General features: G+C 50.8%; 1 protein-coding gene across 1 annotated transcript; it reads right to left on the bottom strand.

Annotated features, from left to right (window-relative positions):
* Window positions 1-229: 229 nt before the first annotated feature.
* LOC138423765 (liprin-alpha-1-like) lies at window positions 230-22,802 on the bottom strand. Its single transcript, XM_069560056.1, has 16 exons — window positions 22,686-22,802; window positions 21,488-21,592; window positions 20,848-21,018; window positions 20,271-20,286; window positions 19,897-19,945; window positions 19,083-19,185; window positions 18,659-18,862; window positions 16,596-16,742; window positions 15,088-15,204; window positions 14,196-14,277; window positions 12,272-12,438; window positions 9,818-10,041; window positions 7,788-8,019; window positions 2,952-3,094; window positions 1,940-2,100; window positions 230-684 (listed from the first exon to the last, which is right to left on the bottom strand). The coding sequence occupies exons 1-16, from the start codon at window positions 22,800-22,802 to the stop codon at window positions 623-625; spliced, it is 2,100 nt and encodes a 699-aa protein (XP_069416157.1). The 3' UTR covers window positions 230-622.
* Window positions 22,803-24,350: the final 1,548 nt, after the last annotated feature.

Genomic DNA, 24,350 nt, shown 5'->3' with positions numbered 1-24,350 from the left:
CAGCTCTGCTGCCTCCCGGAGGGGGCTTTGCTCTCCTGCTCTTCTCACATGCTCACTCCAGGGCCCCAGGGCTGTGTCCTTCCAGATTCACGGTCTCCTTGATATCTCAAGCCCAAGTCCTGAGTTGCGTCCCAGTCCGGGCTGGCAGAGGGCAGGGAACACCCAAGCTCAAGGGCTGAAAGGATCCCAGGGGGACAGCCGGGCCCCAGCGGGTGGCAGAACAGGCGATGAGGGTGGCCGCCCACAGAGAGCCCCACAGCAGCACTGGAAGGAGAGCAGGGATGCCTTAGCTCACCTGGGGACGCTGCCTGGCCTCAGCACTCAGATGTCACCCCCAGCAGCTCTGGGGACACAGGAAGCCGGTGAGTGACACCACGCCACTCAGGCCGTGTGGGTGGGCACTGCTGACCATGGCCTCGGTTTTTGTTCCGGTTCCAACTGTCCCTCCAAGGGCTGGTGGGCTCCTCCTCCGAATGGCACAGATATTTTCTTTGTGGGTGAACACATCCCGGCTTGTTTCTGTTGGCACTGTTGTTGCTCTTCGTGTGTTTTCCTCTTTTCATCCTGTGCTTGCTGCTCTTCTAGTTTAACTTAGGAGCAGCCCCCTTATTTTCTGCATTTCCTAGTTGTCAGCGTTCCCTGGGGCTTTCCAGGTGGCGCTAGCGGTAAACATCCTGCCTGCCACTGCAAGAGATAACGAGAGATGTGGGTTCGATCCCTGGGCTGAGAAGATGCCCTGGAGAAGGGCATGGCAACCCACTCCAGTATTCTTGCCTGGAGAATCCCATGGACAGAGGAGCTCCTGGGCTACAGTCCCTGGGGTCACAAAGAGTCAGACACGACTGAAGCAGTTTAGCACACACGCAGGTTTTAGTTCAGTCACTCAGTTGTGTCCAGCTCTTTGCTGCTCCGTGGACTGCAGCACTCCAGGCTTTGCTGTAAGTCACTGTCTCCTGGAGTTTGCTCAAACTCATGTCCATCGAATCAGTGATGCCATAGAACCATCTCATTCCTGCTGCATCCACCAGAGAGGTGGCTGGGGCTCGGCAAAGTGCATGGTCCCACTGCGTGGATGTGAACCTGCCCTCACCACTGCCTCACCGCGCGACCATCACTGTCTCCTCCCCTGTAAATCGGGAGGTGGCAGCACCTGCTTGGTAAGGGGCACACACAGCATCTGGTATACAATCAATGCACCATCCAGCTCAGTGTTGTATTTACTAACAAGAGGGATAGCACTGAATAATCTGCTCCTTTTTCTCTCTTCTCCCTTCACTGTGCTCCAGACCACATTGTTTTACTCACCCTGTAAATCCCACACCCAGCAAAAAGAAGACACTCAACAAATATCTGGCTGAAGAGGCAGGGACATACCCTGTCCTTAAGGAGATGAAGCCGAGAGAGACGGGGGCCTGATGATAACACTGTGTGATGAGGAAACCCCAGGAGGACCTGCGTGGCTGTGGGCTGGGGTGGGGGGCATGGGCAGAACCCCTCATGAGCTCCTGGGTTGGGGAAAGTGGCAGGAAGGAGGGGATGCTGTTCCTTGTGGGGTGCCCACAGATCGTACCTCACTCCTCTCTGATGAGCACTTAGGCCGTTTCCAAACACTTGTCACTGTTCTGGAGGAAACAGTCATTGCCCGGCTCCTACTCAATCCGTTTCGTAGAATACGTTTCTCATCGGAGTAAGCATCTGCTTTACTCATTCCATGCTCCGTTCATCCACCCATCCAGCCAGCCCTCTGTTCATCCACCCGTCCACCCATCCACTCATCAACTGATCTGGTCATCTCGGACCCTAGAGAAGACAGACGCCTCCTCCACTCCTCCCAGAAGGACACCTAGCATGAGTGACAGGAGCCTCATGGGGACAGCGGGGGAGACACAGAAGGGACATACACGCAGACCCTCCTCCCTCTGAACGGTGAAGCACCCACCTGGTCCTAACGCCTCCTTGCTGGTGTGTCCAGGCCGGCCCTTTTCCTTCTTGCCAAACCAACGACCGATGGAAGACTTGATGCCCTTCTTCTTTGGGGCTTTCTGGCTGCTGTTGCTGTTGCTGGGGTTGCCCCCGGGACCGTCCTGAGAGCCTGTCGCACTTCAGGGAGAGAAAATGACCTTTACCAGGCACCCTTGTGCAAACACACACCCCTCCATAAGACCTACTGATAGATCCGGCCACCCAGCAACACCCACGCCTCAACCTCGCAGCAGACAGTGGAGTCTCCTTCACCACCCACACTCCACACGAGCGATGCAGGCTTCCGGCCACAACCAATGGCCCAGGAAGCTGAGATTCTCTGACTGGAGCCCTCCCCCAAGGAGGGAGGTCTTCACTCCAGACGAGCTGGTGCAGAGGGCGCCCTGACCCTCCCTCAGGGTCTCTGCTGGGCAGGTGACGACGCTCCCAGAGAAGGCGAGCTCCCCAGTTCTGGGCAGTTCCCCCCGCCTCCTGCAGGGTGACCGTCCTCGGCCGTGGCAGGAGAGTGATGGTCACTGTGCAGGGCTGCTGGGCAGGTGACCACATGTGCCCTCCATCGAGTGCTGCCTGGCTCACGACGGGAGCTCAGCAGGTGGGGGTCTGAATGAGAACAGTGTCAGTCACAGGAGGGGACAGACAGTCTCCTGAGAGGAGACCCCTGGGGAAGAGGGAGGGACCCTCAAGAGCAAAGCCGAGAGGCATGGAGCCGTAACCATCAGGAACTCGCCCCAGGCCTGGCAGACCTCTAGCAAGAGCAGGAAGAGACCTCCCACAGGAGTCGACACGTAGAGACAGATGTTTTCTAAAATCACTGAGGTCACTGAGCTCTTCTCCCCCAGCACCTGAAGTTCACCACTAAACACAGGCACCGAATCCAGTGGGATTCCTTTACAACCCTCCTTGCAACTCTTTCAAGACAAGAGGCACAGGGCTCCTGAAACTGACGACGAGGCGAGCAGGCCCCTTACTTGCGGGCGTCCCTGATGTCCTCGTCGCTGGCTGTGCGCAGTGAGCCCGTGAGCCGGTCCAGCCGAAAGGACCGCAGCGAGGCGGAGGTCGAGGTTTCACATTTGATGGTGTCATCTTCTACCTCTTCCTGTATAGCTGGCAGCTGAGGGAGTGAGGTAAGTGTAAAATTGGCTAACAATAGACTGTGTCGAAAAAGGCAATCACACAGGCTTTACATTATAACCAGAAACTTACTTGAAAATATATTAGCTATGCTATCCGCCAAATACAAAAAAAAGCCTTGTTCCAACTTAATGCCATCTTAAAGGACTGTTTGTTCATGAGAAGCTGGGCCGTGGAGCAGCGAGAGCACCCCACTGAGTGCAGAGACCCCGGACGGGAGCCTCCCTGCAGCCGGGCTCTGCACTCCCTGAAATCCAGCGACCAGATGGCCCTGCCAGGCAGGACAGCAGAGCCACGCCAGCACCGAGAACCCTGCATGGCATGAACTGCCCTGATGAAAGGACTGTGCTCATCGTCAGATGCTGCTCGGAGGCACCACTAGCGAGAGTAAGAAACCTCTTAGCAAAGCCGTCCAGACCTTTCTATTTGAAGGAGAAAAGGAAACAGCTTGTACCACCACCCAAGATCATTTGTAGTGATGACGCAGGTTACTGAACCCATGACAACAAGTCAAACACAGAAAAGGTACCTAAGCCCTCCATGCGAACACCATGTGTCTGGCTTGTATTTCTCAGTAACATACAGACCGGGGGCTACACACTGAAGTGCTTACATCCAGTTTGAGTGTCATTTGTTCCCTGGGGTTTACATAAAGCTCTCCTAGGTCTTCACTAAGAAATAATCTTGTATCAACCTAGAGGGGTGGGCTGGGGAGGGAGATGGGAGGGAGGTTCGAAAAGGAAGGGATGTACGTGTACCTATGGATGGTTCATGTTGAGGTTTGACAGAAAAGAACAAAATTCTGTAAAGCAATTTTCCTTCCATTAAAAAATAAACTAAAGAAAAGAAAAAGATGATCTCGCCTGGACTCCCAGCTCTTCCGCTAGTCCTGGGTCTGAAGATAGGAAAGACACTGGTGGCAACAGTGTGGGGAACAGATGAACCCCTCAGGGTCCAGACAGGTCTCACTTATACATTTGGGTGTGTGGTTAAGCAGGGGAGCTTTGAGGAAACATGCATGGCAAGTATTTTTATAAACAATGAGCGTGTTGTTTTAACCAACTAACCAGTCCTTTTTTAATGGGATTCTGTAAAGAACACTGGTCCCGTGCAGCCCCACAGGAGCTTGGTGACAACAAAGTGACTTAGTGCAAAATACAGCTGAACTCATTTAACAGCAGCTGGATAAACTGGGCACCCTCCCCTGACCTCTACCAAGAAACCTCAGACAACAAAAGGCTACAAAGGCTAGAAATTATCCACATGGAACTGAACGGGGATCAATCTCAAATTCAAGTGAAAATAAGCACTTACAAAATTCAGAAAACAACAAAGAACAGAGCAGGGAAGTGACACACCTGGGTTGACTATGGACTCAGTGGAGACAAACACCTGCCTTAGAGTCAGGGGCCACGGCCACCCCTTCCCCCGGGCCTCCTCCTAAGGAAGGCTCTGGGTCCACAGCCTGGCCGCCCTCCCCCAGGATGGGAGCCGCCCCACTGGTGCCCACAAGACTAGGATGGGCAGTGCCGTGTCCTCACTTACCAGGAGGGCAAAGCAGGCCACAGAGCAGGCGAGCGGCACACCCAGGGCACCAACCCCAGGGTGATGGCGCTGCTCTGCTGTGCCCAGCAGAAGGGCTCCCGGGCACTGAGCTGCCTGAACTGGAGCACGGCTGCCCGAGTCCTGCAGGAAGGCCCCAGGAGTGCTCCATTAGCGGGCTGGGAGTGGGAGAGGGACAAGGAAGGCCAGCCCTCGGGGCACTGGACTCCAACAACAGGGGCTCAACCAAGTGACCAAAGGGGAGAAGCAGCGAGCTCCCTCCTGATGCTCCCTCCATCAGGGATGCCGTGATGGACACGAGAACCTCTGGAGCAAAGCGGGCTGGATGGCACCACAGGCTCTGATCAGACCAGTCCGAACCACACTGCTGGGTGTGGGAGCCTGAGCACGGTGCTCGACCTCTCTAAGCCTCAGTGTCCCTGTCTGCTGAATAGGGATAACAACAGCCTGGACCTCACCTGGCGTCTGCGGGATTAGATGACAGACTCGGAAAGCACTCGACACGGTGCCTGGCACACAGAGTCTCCTGCACACTGCTACCCACCGTCATTAAATTGGCTTCCCCCAAATCTAACTTCTATGGCTCTGATTCAGTTTTTTGTTTAAAAAAAAACTCTAAGCGGAAATTCCACGGTGGTCCAGACGTTAGGACTTGGCACTTTCACTGCCAGGACACTGGTCTGATCCCTGGTTGGGGAATTAAGATCCCATAAGCTGTGCACCATGGCCAAAAAAATAAGTAAAGAAAAATTTTAAAATAGTAAATAATACTGTGTCTATTATAAATAAGCATGAGATGATTAGAAGGCAAACAAGTGGGAGACCGGCAAACTGTTACAATTGTCCCAACAAATGACCTATTTCCAACAGAACCATCAGCACCCAGTGGTGGGTGAGTTTCATTACTTCCATTAAAATGTCAATTATTCACCAGTACATAACCACACAGTGTTCATTCATGTAAAATGATAAGGACTCTCTAATACTTCACAGAGAAACAGAGGCATGCTAAATTACTAAATAGTTTACCTTTCAACAATGCTTCCTTAAATCACTAGGCTGATAGATGCATGCAAAGAAATGAAGAGAAACCAGATTTCTTGCGACTTTGAAGCTAAAAATTCAAGAATCAGTACAGACAAACACAGTATACCAAAAATGATGGCAAACATATAAGTGAGATGAACATTTAGAGAACATGTAACTGGAAACAGAACATTTCTTTGGACCACAGAAATTAAATAAGCTATTCAAGATTTACTAGAGAAACACTATAAATTATTACTCAGGAAGATACAATTCTATTACAACCTCATGATCTATTAAAGCACAGCATTCTGTACAATAAAGGCCCTTAACAGTTGTCTATTCTCAGCCAAACTTCTCTATAAGTTAGTTTCTCTTCATAGAAAACATGTTATACTTTAAAATAGTAATTTACCTGGTGAGGAAGTTACCATAATACCTATTTGAACACTGAACAAATCGAACCATCTATTGGACATTAACACAAAATTCTTACCTAGAATTTGATTTAAAAGTTCTCAAAATGAATGTATTAAAGCAGGTTCCCTGTGAAAATATGTAAGAAAGAAAGCTAGCATAATAGCAGGTGCAGTCTTTACATTTTATTAACCATAGAAGATGCTTTTTAAAGAGTCTAGCAGAGACATTAACTGTGCAAAAGCTGATGAGATTTATAGTCTTAAAAACAAGCACCAACACAGAAAGGATTTTGTGTCAAAAGTCCATTAATTCTACACTGAAGAAGATCATTTCTTTAGGTAAGGATAATCTCATTTATGAATGACACATGATATGCGGTTTAGGATCCATCTGCATTACGCTTGTAACTGCATAGTGCTATGCTAATTCAAACTTACTGCTATGGGGGAAAACACCATTTGATGAGACATGAAGACAAAGCACAAACCCGACTAAGGGGACACCTGCTGTGGACCACAGCGCTGCTATGACCAGAGCAGGTGGGAGGACGGGGAAGGGGAGACGGATGGGTCAGCTGCAGCCTCGGGGGCGAGGCGGGGCAGTGGTGGGAAGCTGGGGTCTGGATTGACAACCACTGAGCAGACAACAGGATGAGCCAGGAAATCAAAACCACTGATGAAAGCAGACACACCGTCAGAGAACTCCAACAGCAGGACAAAATATACAGAACTGTTCTTTTACAAACACTCGGAAAGAAATCAATCGTGAAACTACAGAGAAATCGTCACAGAATTTTAAATATCAACTAATTAGCCAACGAAGCAAATTATAAAAAGTGTCTCCAAAGACCACAAAATGGACTAGTTACCACTTCACATGCCGCTAAATGATTCACAGTTAATTTAATTATATGCCGACTAACAATGCAGCTAACATGAAACGGGTGGTAACCAAAAAAAAGTGAAAATACAAGCGCAGTTACAAAGCAGAGTGTTGTAAACATGAGTTCATGGGGTAAACAGCAATGCACTCACAAAACCTAAGCTAAACATGGAAGAAAGCTGGAACTTGTGCTTTAGAGCCGCACACTCTGTCACCAAAAGCCCTAGGTCGTCATCCCGTTTTCAGACTCGGAAGAGTGAGGAAGCTAGACTTCTTCACTGGGGCCCTGGGGCAGCGGGCTTTTAACCTGGTTTCACACGCAGAGCTGGCCTGAGCGCGCGGCCAGGCCCATCAGCGAGCAGACCAGTTGAGATTCCTAAGCCAGGGGTCTAAATATCAAGACTCATTTGTCGCTGTGTGATTATGGAATGATTTCTCTCAGTCGTGTCCGACTCTTTGCGGCCCCATGGACAGTGGCCTACCAGGCTTCGCGGTCCATGGGATTTTCCAGGCAAGAATACCCGAGTGGGCTGCCATTTCCTTCTCCAGGGGATCTTCCCAACCCAGGGATCGAACCCGGGTCTCCTGCATTGCACACAGACGCTTTACCGTCTGAGGCACTAGGGAAGCCCGATTCAAGACTAGGCAGTTTTAAAAATCTTAGACCTCTGAGCGAGCAAATGTACCTGATTTTCTTCTGGGTAAAAAGAGAAAAAACAAACAAACAAAAGAAAACCAGTGTGCTCGGGGAGGGACGCGGCAGAGAGGAGGCAGACACATACCAGAGTCATGAAGCCCAGCTTGTCTTCTTCTGGCTCAGGGCTTTGCTGCCTCCTTTCGGGCATGGAGCGCCCTCTGCTGGGCGGGAAGGAGCCGGCATGCGAGGAGGCGGGATCCAGGTTGAGGGAGCTCGAGGAATTAAAGCGCCGAAGGTTGCTGAAGCTCCCACTGCCCACCCTGCTCTCAATCCCCTCTGCCCGCTGATCCGTGTTCTCCTTGTCTCTGTGGATGAACCTAAAACAGAATAAAATCATCACCTGCCTTTGTCAGCAGAGGAACATGTCTGGACAGCAAATGTGGGCTTGCATTCTGTGTCACGATTAGCAAATTCCAGGAAGAGTTGCTCAATTAACATCTCAGCAAAAAGGTTCAGCTTTCTCTCTTTGGAATATTCTCAAACTTAGAATCACTTATCATTGAGTCTTACAAAGTGGCCCCTCATCATTCACGTTTGATTTGACTTACTGACTCTAACATTCTGATGGGGCCTGGGTGGTGACTCTCCCTGTGAGGAGATACCTGAAGCTGACCACATTTACCTTCCCTGCTCTCAGGGCAGAGATGCACGTGAGTGCCTCAGAGCTTTTCCACTGGGAATCCGGAACTCCGTATAACCAAAACAGCCATTCACGAGCAAGCTGGAGTTTCTACACACGTCTCCAGACCAGATGAAGTGCTGAGTTGCACTTTTCATTCTGTTTTAAGCTTGTGTATGTGCAAACGCATCACTTGATGAAGTTCTCCACCAGCTTTGTGTGAGTTTCTGGATTCAGGTCAATGTGCTGCATTGACCTAGAATTCACAGTTACTGCTCTTCTCCCCTAATGTGTCATGGATGATTTTATATACAGATTCAATGCATGATTATGCAAATAAAATGATTTTCCAATTAAAATACAAGATCCTTACAGGTAGTAAACTCTCCAGTTTCACTTCTACTTATACATCTTGAAAGTTTTTCACTGTTGACAAGTTGATGGACAGAATTTACCATTAACATCAAGTCAACTTGTTGCATAAGGAAAAATCATTTTTACCTGACAAGTTGCTCTAAAAATAAAAATATTAATACAGAAGTGTTCCAAATTTCCTACAGGGATGAGGAAAGACAATCTTTCTGAGCTTGTCTGTGCTCAAACACGGCCCACAAAGCAGTCTGTCTCAGCGTCAAAAGTACAGGCGGCACCATCTGCGTTTGCTGGTTGTGCCATTCACACCTGCCATTTCCCTGAGCCCCCGCACTCAACTGGCAGGAACGGGCACCTCGCCAGGGGTGACGGGATGAGAACAATCTGAGCAGCAGCTCTGCCAGGTCCTGTGCAGGGTCACCGGCCTGCGGCCACTCTGAACGTGGACTCGGGACAGGAGGCACAGCTGTGCGGGTGTGGCACCAGGCAGGCCTCGGGGCCCCAGCCACCCGGCTGCACCCAGACCCAGGGCCCCCTGCTCACCACGAGGAGGGCCTTTGGGTTCTATCCTGTTTTGTAAACTGTTCTAACTGCCAAGACTGGGTCTAAAGAAAACATTTTAAATATACTGATGAGATGAGAAAAACTCAAACACATGTCCTTGGGTCACTGTCTTACAACAAGCCAATCTTCACAGTGTATTAAGTTAAAAAGGAAAAGGCAGATCTGAGTGGGAATTTGCCAAGCCCAGAACCCCAGCTTTTCTGTTCCAGGTGGCTTTTCACCAGAAGGTAGAAGGCTCCGAGGGACACACGAGGGCGAACCCTCAGTGCTGGAGGGTGCACAGGCCACAGGGGACACTGCCTCGGCACCTCACCCACCTTGGGGCCCAGAGCTGAGGGGGGGACACCCCACAACGCCCCCCCACAGAGTGCTGACACCACACTGTGGACAGAATGCCCTGGCTGACTGAGCTCTATAATCAAGGGCAATCTCAGAACTGAAAATTCTCGAAGCAGACCTGAAGTCAGTTTTCTCACTATGGAACACTCAGACTTCTCTAAGCAGAAGACAGCTCCTCAGAGAAGCCGAGCCTCCGGGGAGCTGGGCTCAGGCACACCCACCAGATCTCTTCGTTGATCCTGTCCAGCTGCTTCTGAATCTTCCTGGCCGGAGTCTTGGCATCGGCCTCACCGCGGGGCGACAGCAGAGCGGGCATGCTGAAGAGGGTGACCCGGTCACCCTCGCCGTCTGACACGCCCTTGTCAGTCTCGAACAGCTGGCCAACGTTGGCCAGCACGCTGGCTTGCTGCTCGCGCTCCCAGTCCTGATCTTTCAGGGGCTGCACCTGGGCACGAGAGGACCAAGTCTCGTCAGCAACATTCTGGGCACCTCAAGTCTATCAGGAACTGAACACAATTTTACATGGAAGCCCTGACTTTGGACAAATGGGCCCTGCTTATGAGACACTGCCATCTCTTAAGCGAGCAGTACTGAAGAAACGGGCAGGAGGAGAATCCAGTTCCTAGATGGCCTGGTGACATTGAGGTCTCAGCGTGGATGGAAGGCAATCCTATGAGGTTATTCACAAGGGTGGGCTGATGGAGTCAGAGACAAAAACCGAAAATTACAAAATATATCCTTGCTTCCATCAGCCAGGCTGAAGGACAATTAGAAAATAAAACCCTTCAGCTCCGCAGCCGCTGGGTCCACCCCACCGGTCATCACTGGTACTAGTTCGCCGAGGAGTGCCGTCCTCGCGGGTTCCCAGCCCTCCGTTTTCCAGGCTGGTCTGAACACGCACAGACAGGAGTGAGCAGGGGCAGCCAGTGGATGGGAGGGCCAGCCTCCCGTGGCTCTCCTCTCAGGGCACAGGCCCTCGGGCTGTTCTGGGGATGGCCCCTCACACCGCAAGGGCGCCTCTGTCATCTGAGACGCATGCAAGAGTGCCTGCTGGGCCCCGTGCCGCCCTCCCGCTCTCACACCTCACACCCTTCTCTCCGCAAATCTCCCCCCTGCCCCACTCTCACCCAGGTCCTGCCTTGTTTTCCCAGACATGACCTCAAAGCAATGGAGGGGCAGCCTCGAGCTGCTGGCTTGCCGGCTCCCTGTCCCCCGCGGCCAGTACCTTCGCTTTCTGTCTTCATCACGACCCCTCCCCAGGGCTGGGCCACCCCTTTTCCTGGCTCCAGGACCACCTGCCATCATTCCTGCTCCGCTCCAGTGAACTAGCTGCCTATGGGTTCACCCTCATCAGCCCGATCAGCACATCCTCTCCACTCTCTCGCCTTAAAATCGCACATTTTTGAACATTTTCATTCTGAGAAATTGTACTCTAGGTGTTCCATAGCAAATAGAAACACTCAGAACAATACTAACCCTTCTAAACCATAATGAATAAGAAGTTACATCTCAGGTGTAGAAAAGCTTCTGGAGGAAACATGGCAAGCCATTGACGACAACGAAGTCTATGGAGAGAAGCTGGACTTGGGCTCTGGGTTCGGGTGGTGGGGGACAGGACTCACTCTATTGCCCTCGCTCCTCTCATTGCTTTAGACTGTTTCCATGGACCTCACATGCATTCCTGGGCATTCCTCACATTCATTCCTCTACACCCCACTTCACTTCCTCACGGGGTAAAACAGGTCAAACGGCCAAGTTTCCGAGTCACTCGACTCAAACTGGCAGCTCTGTGCTGTCAGCCATGGCAGTCACTCGCCTTGTGCAGCACCCTGAGGATGTGACGCAGGCCGGTGCAAAGCTCGATGTGGAAATCACACAGATTTCAAGACTCGCAGTGAAAAAAGCATGTAAAGCAGCCCGCTCATTTTTAGGAAATTTTAGATTGTGTGTGTGGCTCCTATTATCTTTCTGACGGACAGCACTGTCCACGTGAAAGGCTCATGCTTTGTCTCAGCTTTCGGGTGAACCCAGAAAGGACTACTTAGAATTCTGAACCACACACAACGGCCACACACTCTAAATCCGCCTATAATGCAAATCACATTCAATGTTCAAAACCAGAAATGCTATACACATTACTGCAGTGGACTAGCCATAAGGAAAATGTAACTCCACTTCCGCTAAGCATCTGCAATAACTGTAACAATGAACCCAGCTCAGTTCAGCTCTTAACACATTTCTAAAGGATTTAGAGATTTAAGGACCTTGTCGTTTTGCATTTCTTCTAAATGCTTTTTTGCATTTTCAACTTCCCATAGGAGAGAATTCTGAAAAAGATACATACAGTGCTTTAGAGTCAATTCTTAACAGACGTTTCGTGGACTGCGGGATGGCTACTCTCCTGTCTGAAAGCATAAAGCACCTCGGGATGAAAGGCGGACCTCGCGCCCAGAGTGAAGTGTCGGCACGAAGCGGGATGACAACTGTTAACACTAACTTGTACACAGAAAAACTCCTCCTTCCCCGACTGATCTTCTAGATCCAAGGAGGCCAGGTCCCTGGGGTAAGTGAAACTGCTTTATACTTGCTTTCAGCTTTTGCAGTTCAGTGGTCACTCAGGAAACTGGCGCAGGTTTCACATGTAAAATTCAAACCGGAGACAAAACTATCCCCACCTCAGGGCCAGCCCACAGGTCAGGGTGAAGAGAGCTCTCTAGTGAGGTGTGGGTGTCATCTTGGGTTTTGTGGGGGAAAAATGTGCCGCAGAACTTGTAGTGACCATGGGTCTCTCTCAGACAAGCGTCGCCCGAGTGCCGACCTCGGCGAAGGTTCTGGGCCTCGTCTTTAGGGCACCGGTGCAGCTGGGACAGGTTTTCCCTGAACCTCCACCAGACTGTTGCCCACTGAGCTGCTCTGATAGAAGTTCTCAGACATTTTCCAAAGCAAATAAAAAGAGAGATGGCTGGAGTTGGAACATGAGAATGCTTGCTTTTACTTGCTTCCATCTTTTCTATCACATTATATAAAAGATCCTGAACTAAACTTATTGATTTGGCTGCATCGGGCCTTAGCTGCATCATGCGCGATTCCTTTGATGTGATTGCCGCGTGGCACGTGGAATCGTAGCTCACCAACCAGGGATCGAACCTGCGTCCCTGACCTTGCAAGGCAGGCTCCCAGCCACTGGACTGCCAGCAAAGCCCCAGAAATAAACTTCTAAGAAAGAAACGAAGGGGTGAGGGTGGACCTAGAAGAATGTTCTAGCACAGCGGCTGGTAACATCGGGGCCACTGGTGATTCCGCTTCACTGATGCTTTCTGGAAGGGTTGTGGGCACACATCTATGTCTGTTCCTTTACACACTGCCTGTGGATGCTGTCACGCTTATTGACTAGCATGAAGGCATAAGGCATCAGCATTCAAATCTTTTTAAAGCAAAACAAAAGTTTACTTTGAATTGGCTTAGTCATAAACAGAATCCCAATCTCAACAGCTCTGAGCAGCAGTTCTGAAAGTAAGGAAGTGCACCCCTGATCAGGAGACACTGAGCCTCTCTGCTAAAGCAGAGAGGGAGCCTCACCGAGGTCTCATGATGGGAGTCAGAACCACAGCCCCTGGGAGCCCACATATGAGGCTCTGCAGTCCAGGCCCAAGAACACAGCTATGGTGGGGACAGTACTGACACCTGAGGCTGGACCTGGGATCCCCACTCCAGTTCCTGGATGGTCAGTACCACTGTGTGGCCAACCTTTCCGGGAAACCTCTCTTAGGGCTCTCTAATGCGAGCCTCCACCATCGCCCTTTCCTGGTGGGCCTTCTGTTGCAGCGCAACTACGGTTCTCCTCCTGCCTAGGAGCAGCCATCCTACACACATACCCCACGTCTGGACCAGCAGTTTGGCATGTGGGACTCCAGCGCCACGTCCGAGGCAAGCACCTCCACACCTGGGCACCATGCCTTCCGTTTCACGGGCCTCGGGCTGGCTCCCTTAGGTTTGAGGGCCACTCGTAAGGTCCAACTGTATGCTGAGCAGCTCCCCAGCCTGGCTGGTCAGAGCAACAAGCGTCCTCCTTGAACGTGGGGACCCCCTGGCCCCTGCCCACCACCTACGAGAGACCACATCTGGCCCTGCTCCCGAGGTTGGGTCCCTGGAGCAGCAGACAGGGCCACACACGCACACTGGACGGCAGAGACAGGAGCAGCGGAGAAAGGCAGCGCCGGCCCCGCCCAGCCGCGTCTCTGGCCCACAGGCCCCTCTCCTCCATGCTGCTGGGTCTCTCTCCCGCCTGTCGGCCAAGAACAGCGTCAGCTCCGCTCGCAGCGACCCTGTCCTGATGGTACGCGGGCTGTGACCCCAGGGGCGGCAAGCGGGCCATGCTCTGTGCAGACCACTGGCCCCGGGCTCGCGGGGGGCACACCCGCACGCCTGCTCACGCAGCCAGCGCAGCTTCATGTGTGACACGTGGGTGACGGAGGGTGCTGGTGACCGGCTCGTGAGAGGAGAGGTGCTCCCCTGGCCCCAGGCCCCCTCCTCAGACTGCCTGGCGCAAGCCAGCGCGGGCAGCAGGCAGTGGCAAGCACGGGACACACGAGGGCACACGTTCTTCCTTCCTAAGCTGGGAGGTAAGTTCCAAAAGTTTCGCCTCCTTAGTGGCAGAGCTTCCGGAAGACAAATGTTCAGACTGCAAGGCCCACCTGGGACAGACAGCAAAGATGCCAGGGGAGAGAGGAAACCAACCCTTGAGGGGAAGCTCACAGGCAGGAGGGCGCCCCCTGGCGGCTGTTAGTGACCCTGCTCGGGGAGGGTTTGCGAGCACAGGATACCACCCTCCTCTGGAAACTGGCCGGCCCCTCAGGTGCTCCCTGAGCTCCAGGCAACTCTCCAACAGCCAGGCCAGCACAGGCCCGGCACGCCTCTCCATGCCCAGCCAGTGCCCACCAGCAGTGCAAGGCAACACCTATCCCACCAGAAGGATGGGGTGGCTGGCTGGCTGTGGGCACCATATCCCCAGCAGCGCCACGTCTCCTGGACGTGGCCTCTCACCCTCAGGCTCCTGGGGACTGCAAGCTGGGAGTGGGGCCCTGGGTCTGCACCGTGCCCTGCTGTGACTTATTCAACAATATATAAATAAAGAGTTAAAACTGTGTTCATGACAGAGCTATTTTGGCCATCTCTTAACGAGAATGGGATCTTTTTCGTTCTTTATCCTGCTAGGCTTTGAGTTGCTGACTGAACTCTGAGCAGCAGTGACTCGGAGCTGAAGCATCCTGGGGACACACAGAGCACAGGACAAAACTGCAGGGAAGTTAACGCAGGGATGACACGGGAGCGGGGACTGTCTGACACTCAGGGAGCGCTCCCATCGCAGACGGGCAGCACGACCCCCGCGTCTGCGCTCCTTTGTGGACTGAGCAGCACGGGGAGGGGCACAGTGGGACAGCAAGGGAACAGGCCCTCCCCGCGCCCGTCCCCCGGGGACCAAGAGCAGCACCTTGGAGAGCACAGCCACCGGCTGAGCCAGCTCAGCCACCACTTCTGTCAGCATCTGCTGCAGCTTCTGCTCTGCCAGCTCCAGGCACTCCTGCAGCTGTCGGTCTTTATCCTCCTTCTACAAAGGGAGAGCAGAACATCAAAACGGGCCAAGCGGTGCAGCCTCTGCCGTTGTTAGTAAGCTGAGACAAAACCTAAATGCATGAGTCTACAGGATTATTTCTGTTTCGGAAGCCGCGTCAGGGTAATTTTTCTCTCAGTGTTCCTGGGCTTGGTCTCAGTGGGCAGAACACCTCCTGCCAGAGTATTTGCTTTTCCAAACGTCTCCAAAGAAGTCTTAAAAAAAAAAGTTCTTATATATTAAAGAAGATCAGGTTTCTGTAGAAGCTTATTCATTCCTATTGACAAGTTAAGGGTCAGTACTGACCCTTCTTAAAACATCACCAGAATCATCATTTGAAGGGAACCCTACTGACCGCAGACGGCCATCAGCTTGTAAGCCAAAATATGGCTTTCATCTCCTCTGAAATACAGACCTGATCAGAGTGTGCCTGGGGAAATGCCAGTCAACTAATATTTGTAAATGCATGATTATTCTTTTAACAGATCTTCTTACTCAGAAAACTTGCAGTGTATAACATTTAGACAGATTCTTTTTTGAAAAAGAAAAAAAAAATGAAATGATCTATACGCTCGGTTTCCTGAGAGGTTAGCATTTATTTCTAAGCAGCTTTCTTATTTTTTCTGTATGTGTATTACTCTATGTACATACATAAACAATAAGATGTGCTTTAAAACCCTCAGAAAACAACAGCATATGGTACGTAGTATTTTCTGAGCTGCCTTTTACAGCCATTATTCTGTATATCGCAATGCTCTTAATTAGCATTCCGCATCATACATTTCAATGGCTTTCTAGTATTTTATTTTTGTAGTGGGGCCAATGATACACTTTGTCACCCACCAGACTGACTCACTTTGTTTTGGAGAAGCCAGATTTGGTTTTCCTGATTAAGTCCTGATTCAGTGAGACCACACAGGAACAGGAGCAAGTAAAGCTCACCAAACCACAGGAAGTACAAACCCTAATCAGACTGGAGCTCTAGCCCTGCCTGTTGTCACAGTGACCCCAGTTCCCAACAGGCAGCCAGCTGCTGTGAAGTTCCCTGCTGCTCTCTGCTCTTTCAGTAAAAATGCTAACAAGCCAACAGATTCAAGTCAAGTAAAACAAGAGTCAGGAGTGGAATTCCACAAAATGGTTAACCCAAATCCCAAATAATTCAAACCTCGAAGTTGCAGTCACCTTCAATTTTAAAAAACGTATTTCCTTTCAGTACAGCTGATTTATCATGATGTACATCCACACTTTTGAACGCAGTGTTTTAGGGTCATAAGAACTTTACACTGGGACTTGATTTCTAACATGGGAGTCACATGAAAAGGTCTTTACCTTCCTTCCTCTGTATTCACTACTACAGAAGTCAGACACAGTTCAGGAAAAGCTATTACCTGTCGATGCATAGAATCCTTATTTGCGATTTCATTTTCAAGTTTATCATGGAGGTTGTGCACAGAGATGGCTTTGCACTGTGCAGCGAGGTAGCGTTTCTCAAGTGTAGTGATTCTCTTCTCCATGTCCTCCTTCTGGGCCATAGCCTACACCAGGCATTGCAGAGGAGAAAAGGTAAGTCATTATCATAGAATACTCCAATACACTTAAGAGTAAAAAAGCGAGACTAAATCCTAAGTTTCAAATCAAACATAAAATTAGCGTCCTCAAAATTAAAGTCCTAGACATGGCAGTTTTCTGAGATGTGAGCAAAAACGCGCCTACCTCAAATGTCGCATTTGCCGTGATGGCACCCATCTGTCTTAACGTCTGTCTGGCCACTCGATTTACCAAGCTTCTTTTCTACATCAGAAACCCAACCAGCAAATAAAAAGTACACTTAACTACTCTGTCATTGCAAGAATTCCAGGAGGGAAGGTATCTGGCATGAAATGAGGATCTCTGTCTCCTACACCATACAGGCGGGCTTGACCCAGAACAGGGAGGGACCTTCAACAGATCCTACAGGGAGCTCTGAGGCTCATTCCTCAGGTAAAAGTTGGAAAAATCTCATGCAATTTCCTCAAAATTAAATAAGAATATTAATGAGTAGAAACAGAAGTCAAAGTGTTACACAACTGGGAGCAGCCTTCTCAAGCCTAGTTCTTCTCAAGCAGTTACACCCCATGTAGGAAATGCTCAAACCAGGAGCAGAGCTTGCTGCTGATGCGACTCCTGTCCACCGACTCAAAATCCATTTCAGGTCCCTCCATGCTCACTAAGTAAGCGATGTTGTCCTAACATTAAAAGTGAAAGGTCTTAAAAACGCTTTTTCCAGAATTCTCTGTGTATTAATCTCTGCCACCTAATCTCCTCCTGTTGCCAAAGAGTAGTGTGAACACGTTATACAAACATGTGCAAATATTTCTGTATTGAGTTCTCAGACAGATTACTCACACCGAGCTACTAAACAAGTACACCTGCTGTACCACATGTTGGAGGGGTGCACTCTGAGACGGTCTCACGGGGGAGGGGTGTGGCAGGGTGGGCGCTGTCTGTCTGCGCAGAGAGGAGAGGCGAGGCTCACAGGAGGAGGCCTGAGCCCCCAGCTCTCTTCTGTTTTCACAGTGACTGTTAGGGAGCTTCTCATAAATCACGACACCCGCAGACACGACCGCCAGAAACATCCTGATTCTGCATGGTTACACAGCACGGGCCTGAGGATCTGAGGGTGAGCAAACGCCACTCGACTTGTCTGACCGCTGGTATCACTGTCACACATCCTTTCAAGGAGTGGAACCTCAGAAAACTAGAGAAGATGTTCAGGCAAGCTGCCTCAGCAGAGCCCACACAGCATGTTCCCATCTCTCCGGGAGAGCAGGCTCCACAGATGTTCAGACTCATCTGAGTGAATCAGAAGGAAATTTCAGCATCATCGGGAATATATTCAGCAGGCAGGTAGGGGGATGAACTGGGAGACTGGGGTTGACATATATACACTACTGATACTATGCATCAAGTCAACAACGAGTAAGGACCTACTGAAAAGCACAGGGAACCTTACTCAGTGCTCTGTGGTGAAGTTAATGGGTAGGAAATCTAAAAGACAGGGATATTTGTGTGTGTGTGTGTATATATATATATATATGATTGGTTCACATTACTGTACAGCAGAAATTGACACAGCAGTGTAAGCACTATACTCCAATAAATGAATGAGTGGATGAATGAATTTTTAAAAAAGGAACACACTAGGCCCCCTAGAACTTGTGGAAATGAGGAGTCCACACCCAGGGTGCAGCACAGCGCTAGGACTGCCCTCATGTTGGTCCACTGCCAACGGACCGCCTGGACCAGGCCTCTTCTACCCCAGAGACCTCGACGCAGAGGCGGGAAGGCAGCCAGTGGCGGTCTCGCCAGTGCTCTGCTCTTGCTCACGCAGCCATGCCAAGGCTGAGATCACGGGGAGGACAAGGGACCCACATTCCGCCTCAGGACAACAGACACGTCCACTGTCACTCACGTCACGGACGTCCTGCTGTAATTTCACTTTCACTTCCTTGGACTTGAGGAGGTCCTTCCTGGCCGTGTCCAGGTCCTTCTCCAGCTCTGTTACGTGGGCAGAGAGGGCTGCCAGGCGGTCCCTCATCTCTCTCTGCTCCCGAGACTTCTTCTTGATGATTTCCTTGAGCTCGACCACCTGAGCCAGGTCTTCGTCGCGGGTTCTCTAAGGGGGAAAGGAAACCTTAGACAGCCTTGTTTTGGGAGGGAGGGAACGCAGCACTTCCGGGAAATCGGTGAAGTCAAAACTGCCTTCTGCGCTCTGGGCTCACACGACCCTCACGGCCACTCAGACCTACATGGTGCATTGGTGAAAGGTCTCAACAGCCCCACACAGACTGGATAGTAAGACGAGAACCAGACAGAGAGTGAGACCGAGGACATGCCTTTCCATTGGCGCTTGGCATGTTTTCTTGCTTGTGATTTACATCAAGCACCCTGTCCATTAGTATCTTTTTCAGGTTATTCTTCTCTTTAAGAATCATCAGCGAAAACCAAAAAATTGCATCAGAATAAAGAAATAAGTAAAGACAGCAAAACTCCATTTGGAAAAACTCAACTCAAAACTGAAAATACAGCATAAAAAGAAAATACATGGTGATGCTATCCATCCCGAATAGAACCAGGTGATTGGAGTCAGAATTTGTCTCCTCCTGGACAAAGGTGTGCTTAAGAGATCCTGCAGCTCTGAGCCACAAGTCTAGTTTACTAGTCATTAAAATAACCCAGGTGGGCTGGTCCTCAACCAGAAAGATAAAGAACATCTGATGTCCACCACGACAGCCTTCATACTTTTTTAAAATGAAAGGATACAAATGACAAACTCTTGGACTGCAAGGAGATCCAACCAGTCCATTCTGAAGATCAGCCCTGGGATTTCTTTGGAAGGAATGGAAGGAATGATGCTAAAGCTGAAACTCCAGTACCCTGGCCACCTCATGAGAAGACTTGACTATTGGAAAAGACTGATGCTGGGAGGGATTGGGGGCAGGAGGAGAAGGGGATGACCGAGGATGAGATGGCTGGATGGCATCACTGACTCGACGGACGTGAGTTTGAGTGAACTCCGGGAGATGGTGATGCACAGGGAGGCCTGGCGTGCTGCGATTTATGGGGTCACAAAGAGGCGGACACGACTGAGTGACTGAACTGAACTGAACTGAACTAACTGAAATTACACGATGAATGATCCAACTTACCTTGTTATGCGTGGCACCTAATTCTTCTAACAAACTACACCTTTCAAGTGCTCCTCGTGTGTTGATGTGTGTATATACGTGAGTGCACTTCTTAGTGTAAGCTGCTGCTGCTGCTGCTAAGTCGCTCCAGTCATGTCCGACTCTGTGGGACCCCATAGATGGCAGCCCACCAGGCTTCCCTGTCCCTGGGATTCTCCAGGCAAGAACACTGGAGTGGGTTGCCATTTCCTTCTCCAGTGCATGAAAGGGAAAAGTGAAAGTGAAGTCGCTCAGCAGCATCCGACTCTTCGTGACCCCACGGATGGAAGCCTACCAGGCCCCTCCACCCATGGGATTTTCCAGGCAAGAGTACTGGAGTGGGTTGCCATTGTATACTCACCCTCACACGCGGCTACTATAACAGAATACATTTAATTTATTTCATTGATCCTAACATCAAAAAATCTGCTTATTAACAGCTTTAAATTCTAAGTTTGAGAGGGGAAAAAAAATGTTATCCTAAAATAATTCTGTGACTTAGTTTTTAATAGCAAATTGATATACAGAATGTAATAAATCCTGAGACATTTATACCAACTAATACTTTTTAACTGGCGGCTTCCCAGGTGGACCAATGGTAAAGAATCCACCTGGCAGTACAAGAGGGCAGGTTCAATTCTTGGGTCAGGACAATACCCTGGAGTAGATGATGGCCACCCACTCCAGTATTCTTGCCTGGGAAGTCCCAGGAAAAGAGGAGCATGGTGGGCTACAGTCCGCAGGGTCACAAAGACTCGGACATGACTGAGCATGTATGCAGGCAACACTTTTTAACCGTATAAAACTCTGACTTCTTACAGAAAAAAAGTATTTACAAGAATTCAAGAAGCTCAAAAGTCAACTAGTTACATAAATACATGCATCATCCACCTAACAAGGCTGCAAGTGTACAAATCCAGGATGGCCGGGTGGCTGGTACCTTCTTGTCCAGGGCCTTGTGGTGCTCAAAGAGTATTTTCAGAGACTTGAGCACCTCCAGCTCGCTGGTCATGCCGGCTGGGGACTGCGCCTGCCACTTGCCCACCGTCGTCTGGAGGGATGGTGTATACCGGGAAACCAGGAACTCCAGGTGCTCCAGCAGCAGCTGCAGGGCAGGGCCAAAGGAGCACCGTCAACCTCATGCTTGAATTCACGGCCGATAACCCCTCTCAGCCTCATGCTACAGCGGAAACATGCTAAGGCAAGTCGGAATCCTGCCAGTTCAGTCTAAAGTTAGAGTGGACTTCCCCAGTGGCCCAGTAGCTAAGACTCCACACTTCTGCAGGGGTCATGGGTTTTAATCCCTGGTCAGGGAACTAAGACCCCACACAAACTGAAGCATGGACAAAATTGTAAGTTAAGAGAATTCCCCCCTCAAATGTACTAAAATTATAGTAGCTCTCATCATAAATTTGAAGCAAAGTACGCGACTCCAAACTGATCTACCCTGGTCTGCTCAGTGGGAAGATGTGAAAAATGACTTGAAAACCAGACAGAGTTTAAAGACTGCAACACGGAGCCCAGCGGTGACCCCCGCGGGGCAAATGTCAACACGTGAGAATTCCCCTACTGACCCTGGTGTTATTCCGCTCTGCATTTAGCAGAGCTATTTCTTCTTCTCTTGCAAGAAGCTGTTCCCGGCATACATTGAGTTCCTCTTCCGTAGATGTTGCCAACTCCTAGAAAACAGTGAAATGAGTAAGTAACTAAATGCAAACACAAATTAAAAAGAGAGCGAGACTCTGAAGACTGACCCTGTCAAGTCTCTCCAGGCTCCACACAAAGGGTCTCCCTGCCCCTCCAGAGAAGAGGGGGTCCACTGACCCCAAGACCACACAGACCACCACAACTTAGACCGGCCTTCAGCCTCCACCTCGACCTGGCAGGCACGCGGCTGGGGAGAACCCGGAATCCAAGCCTGCCTTCTCAAGACCCAGGGAAGTCTGAGAAACTTCCCTAAACATAAACCTAACAACAAAGTGGATAAAGAGATTCTTAAACGACACACAGACAAGTGACCTAGAACCGCTGGGAAGAGTGAGGAAGAAAGGTAACATCTACAAGGCCATCAGGCTTTGGAGTGTTCTTCTGGGAAAAAGGCTGATGGCACCCCAAGGCCATCTGTTAGCCTGACTCCATTGAAGTCACCCAGTCAGTCAATAAACTGGAGAAAATGTTAAATTCATGTTTTATGCATTTTATCACAATTTTCATGCACGCGGTGCCGTCCACGTGGTGAACTTGCTCAAACTGAACCACATGGAGTCTTTCATTCTTCTAGTTTTCTTTACACAAATAAAAAAATCCTGAGCTACATATCCCCTCCTACATACTGAGTATTCAGCACCTAGAACACTGCCAAACACTTGTTAAGAGGCATGTAGTAGACATGTGAAGCTATGAGGGTGTATGTTATACACATAAGCAGTAGGTACCCGTCATTAAGATACTGGACACACTGTTCTGTGCTTTGTAAGATGGGAGAGGTTAAGGGGCTTAGCCTTTCTGCTTCAAGGACTGACTCTAGAGCTCAATCCACGTGCCCCAGTGACTCCTCCAGACAGTGTTTCCCTTCTTGTGGGGCCCCTGCCCGTCCTCCACTCAGCCCCTGCACAACCACTTACAAGGTCAACCTGCTGGGGTCCATCTTGCCCAGAAGGCCAAAATGCCTGGCCGGCAGGGCCCACAACCATGCTAACAAAATGAAACACAACTCCAACGCTTCACCAGGTGAAGGCCAATCCGACGGGCCCAGCCCCCGGCTGCTCTCACCTCAGGCCGCTCTGCTTCCAGGACTTGGGCCGAGGCCAAGTTCTTCCTTGTCTTGGCCTTTGCCTTGGGGATGCAGCACTGGAAAAGCGCCCATAGGCGGGCCCTCCTGCGACCCATCCTCGCGGATGGGGGCAGCCCCCCACTCAGGGGCAACTGCTGTTTCACGGTTAGATACCTCAGCACCCGAGCTATCACCACCGATCTCACACTACGACCACCACTATTCACACTACGACCACCGCTCTCACACACACCACTCTCACACACCACTCTCACACACTACTCACACACGACGCTCTCACACACCACTCTCAGATACACTGCTCTCACACTAGGACCACCACTCTCACACCACGAACATCAGCACTGCTGTCTCTAGAAGAAATGGCACGAAGGCTCTGCCTCCAGCACGTCTCCCGGGAGCCTGGCACCTGGAACCCACTCAGTCACAAGGGGCTCCGTGGTAACAGGGGGGCTGGGCTCAGGCCCACCATCAAGGGTGCAGAGAGGGGGGAGGGGCTGCCAAAAAGATGACAGATGAGTGTGGGGTGCAGGAGAAGGAAGGCTGTGCCCACAGCTCAGGCCCACCATCAAACATGACCCTGCAAGGATACTGGTTCACAGTCGAACCAAAGAGTAGAAACTGCTTCAGAAACCACCACCACTAGGAATGAGCACATCTTCTAAGTGGGCTTCTGCCTCCTCTAGCCCCCAAACAAGCCTCCAGTGAGGCTACTGAAAGGGCACCACTGAACTCAAGTGTGTCCCCAGAACCCACCCGGGTGACAAGGACTTGCCGCGCTAGCTGCCCCTCACTCACCCTGAGCTCCGTCCTCCCTGACTGACTCCCTCACTCGAGCTCAGCAAGGGCTTGACCAACCTCGCTCCAGGCACTTAAAATGAATTCACAGTGGGTACAGGGCTTTTGTCAATCTGCTGCGAACTCGCCCTCTTCACTTTGACCCTGGGCTGCCAGACAACTCTGCCCCATGGGGGCGGCACGGTGGAGGTTCAGGGGTGTCCCTGCCTTGAGCCGCGACAGCCAGTGCCTCCCAGACCCTGCCAGGTGCTGCCCCTCCCTGCACGCCGAGTCTCCCACCCCCTCTCCTGGCCCCACTCCCAGCCTCGCGGCTCTCCACTCGCCAGGGCACAGGCCATACTGCTCCTGGTTCAGCCGGGGCCTCTGCTGTCACTTGAGGACCTCGGTCCCCCGGGTGCTTGAGGCCCTATATCCACCCATCTCAGCAGTTACAGACTCTGGGAGAGACACAGTATGCTTTGGGGTCCCGCCCGCAGTTCACCCTGAACACGTTCTCTTTTTTTCGCTTTATCTGCTAGAGTTCTCTGAGATGTCTTTTGAAAACCTCAACTGTTGCTTTCAAAAAGACTGTCAAATCACTGTGCTCAACTTTAAGAATAAAATCTTCATTTTCAACCTTAAAGGGAAACTGGAGAGAAGAGTCAAAGCAGTCATTTTTTCACACTGAAAAAGAAAACCCGCACGTGACCACATCACAGAATACAGTTCACGCAACCCCTTCCTCCTCAGCCTTCTCCTCCACTACCAGCCGCCTGTCATCACAAGGCCTGCCCTGGGCCGGCAGGGGCAAGGGAAGAGGGCAGACTGGCTCCTCTGTCCCCAGGCCGCATGGGCCGCTTGCCCAC

The sequence above is a fragment of the Ovis canadensis genome, chromosome 18 (genome assembly GCF_042477335.2).
Source record: "Ovis canadensis isolate MfBH-ARS-UI-01 breed Bighorn chromosome 18, ARS-UI_OviCan_v2, whole genome shotgun sequence".
Taxonomy (NCBI): Eukaryota; Metazoa; Chordata; class Mammalia; order Artiodactyla; family Bovidae; genus Ovis; species Ovis canadensis.
This window is presented reverse-complemented; position numbering and strand designations above follow the sequence as displayed.

Coding starts and splice junctions, on each gene's coding strand:
- LOC138423765 (XM_069560056.1), bottom strand. CDS start 22,802: ATGGGTCGCAGGAGGGCCCGCCTATGGGCGCTTTTCCAGTGCTGCATC. Junction 19,186..19,896: donor TTAGGTGCCACGCATAACAA/GGTAAGTTGGAT, acceptor TTTTTGGTTTTC/GCTGATGATTCTTAAAGAGA. Junction 3,095..7,787: donor AGCTGGGCTTCATGACTCTG/GTATGTGTCTGC, acceptor TCACTCCCTCAG/CTGCCAGCTATACAGGAAGA.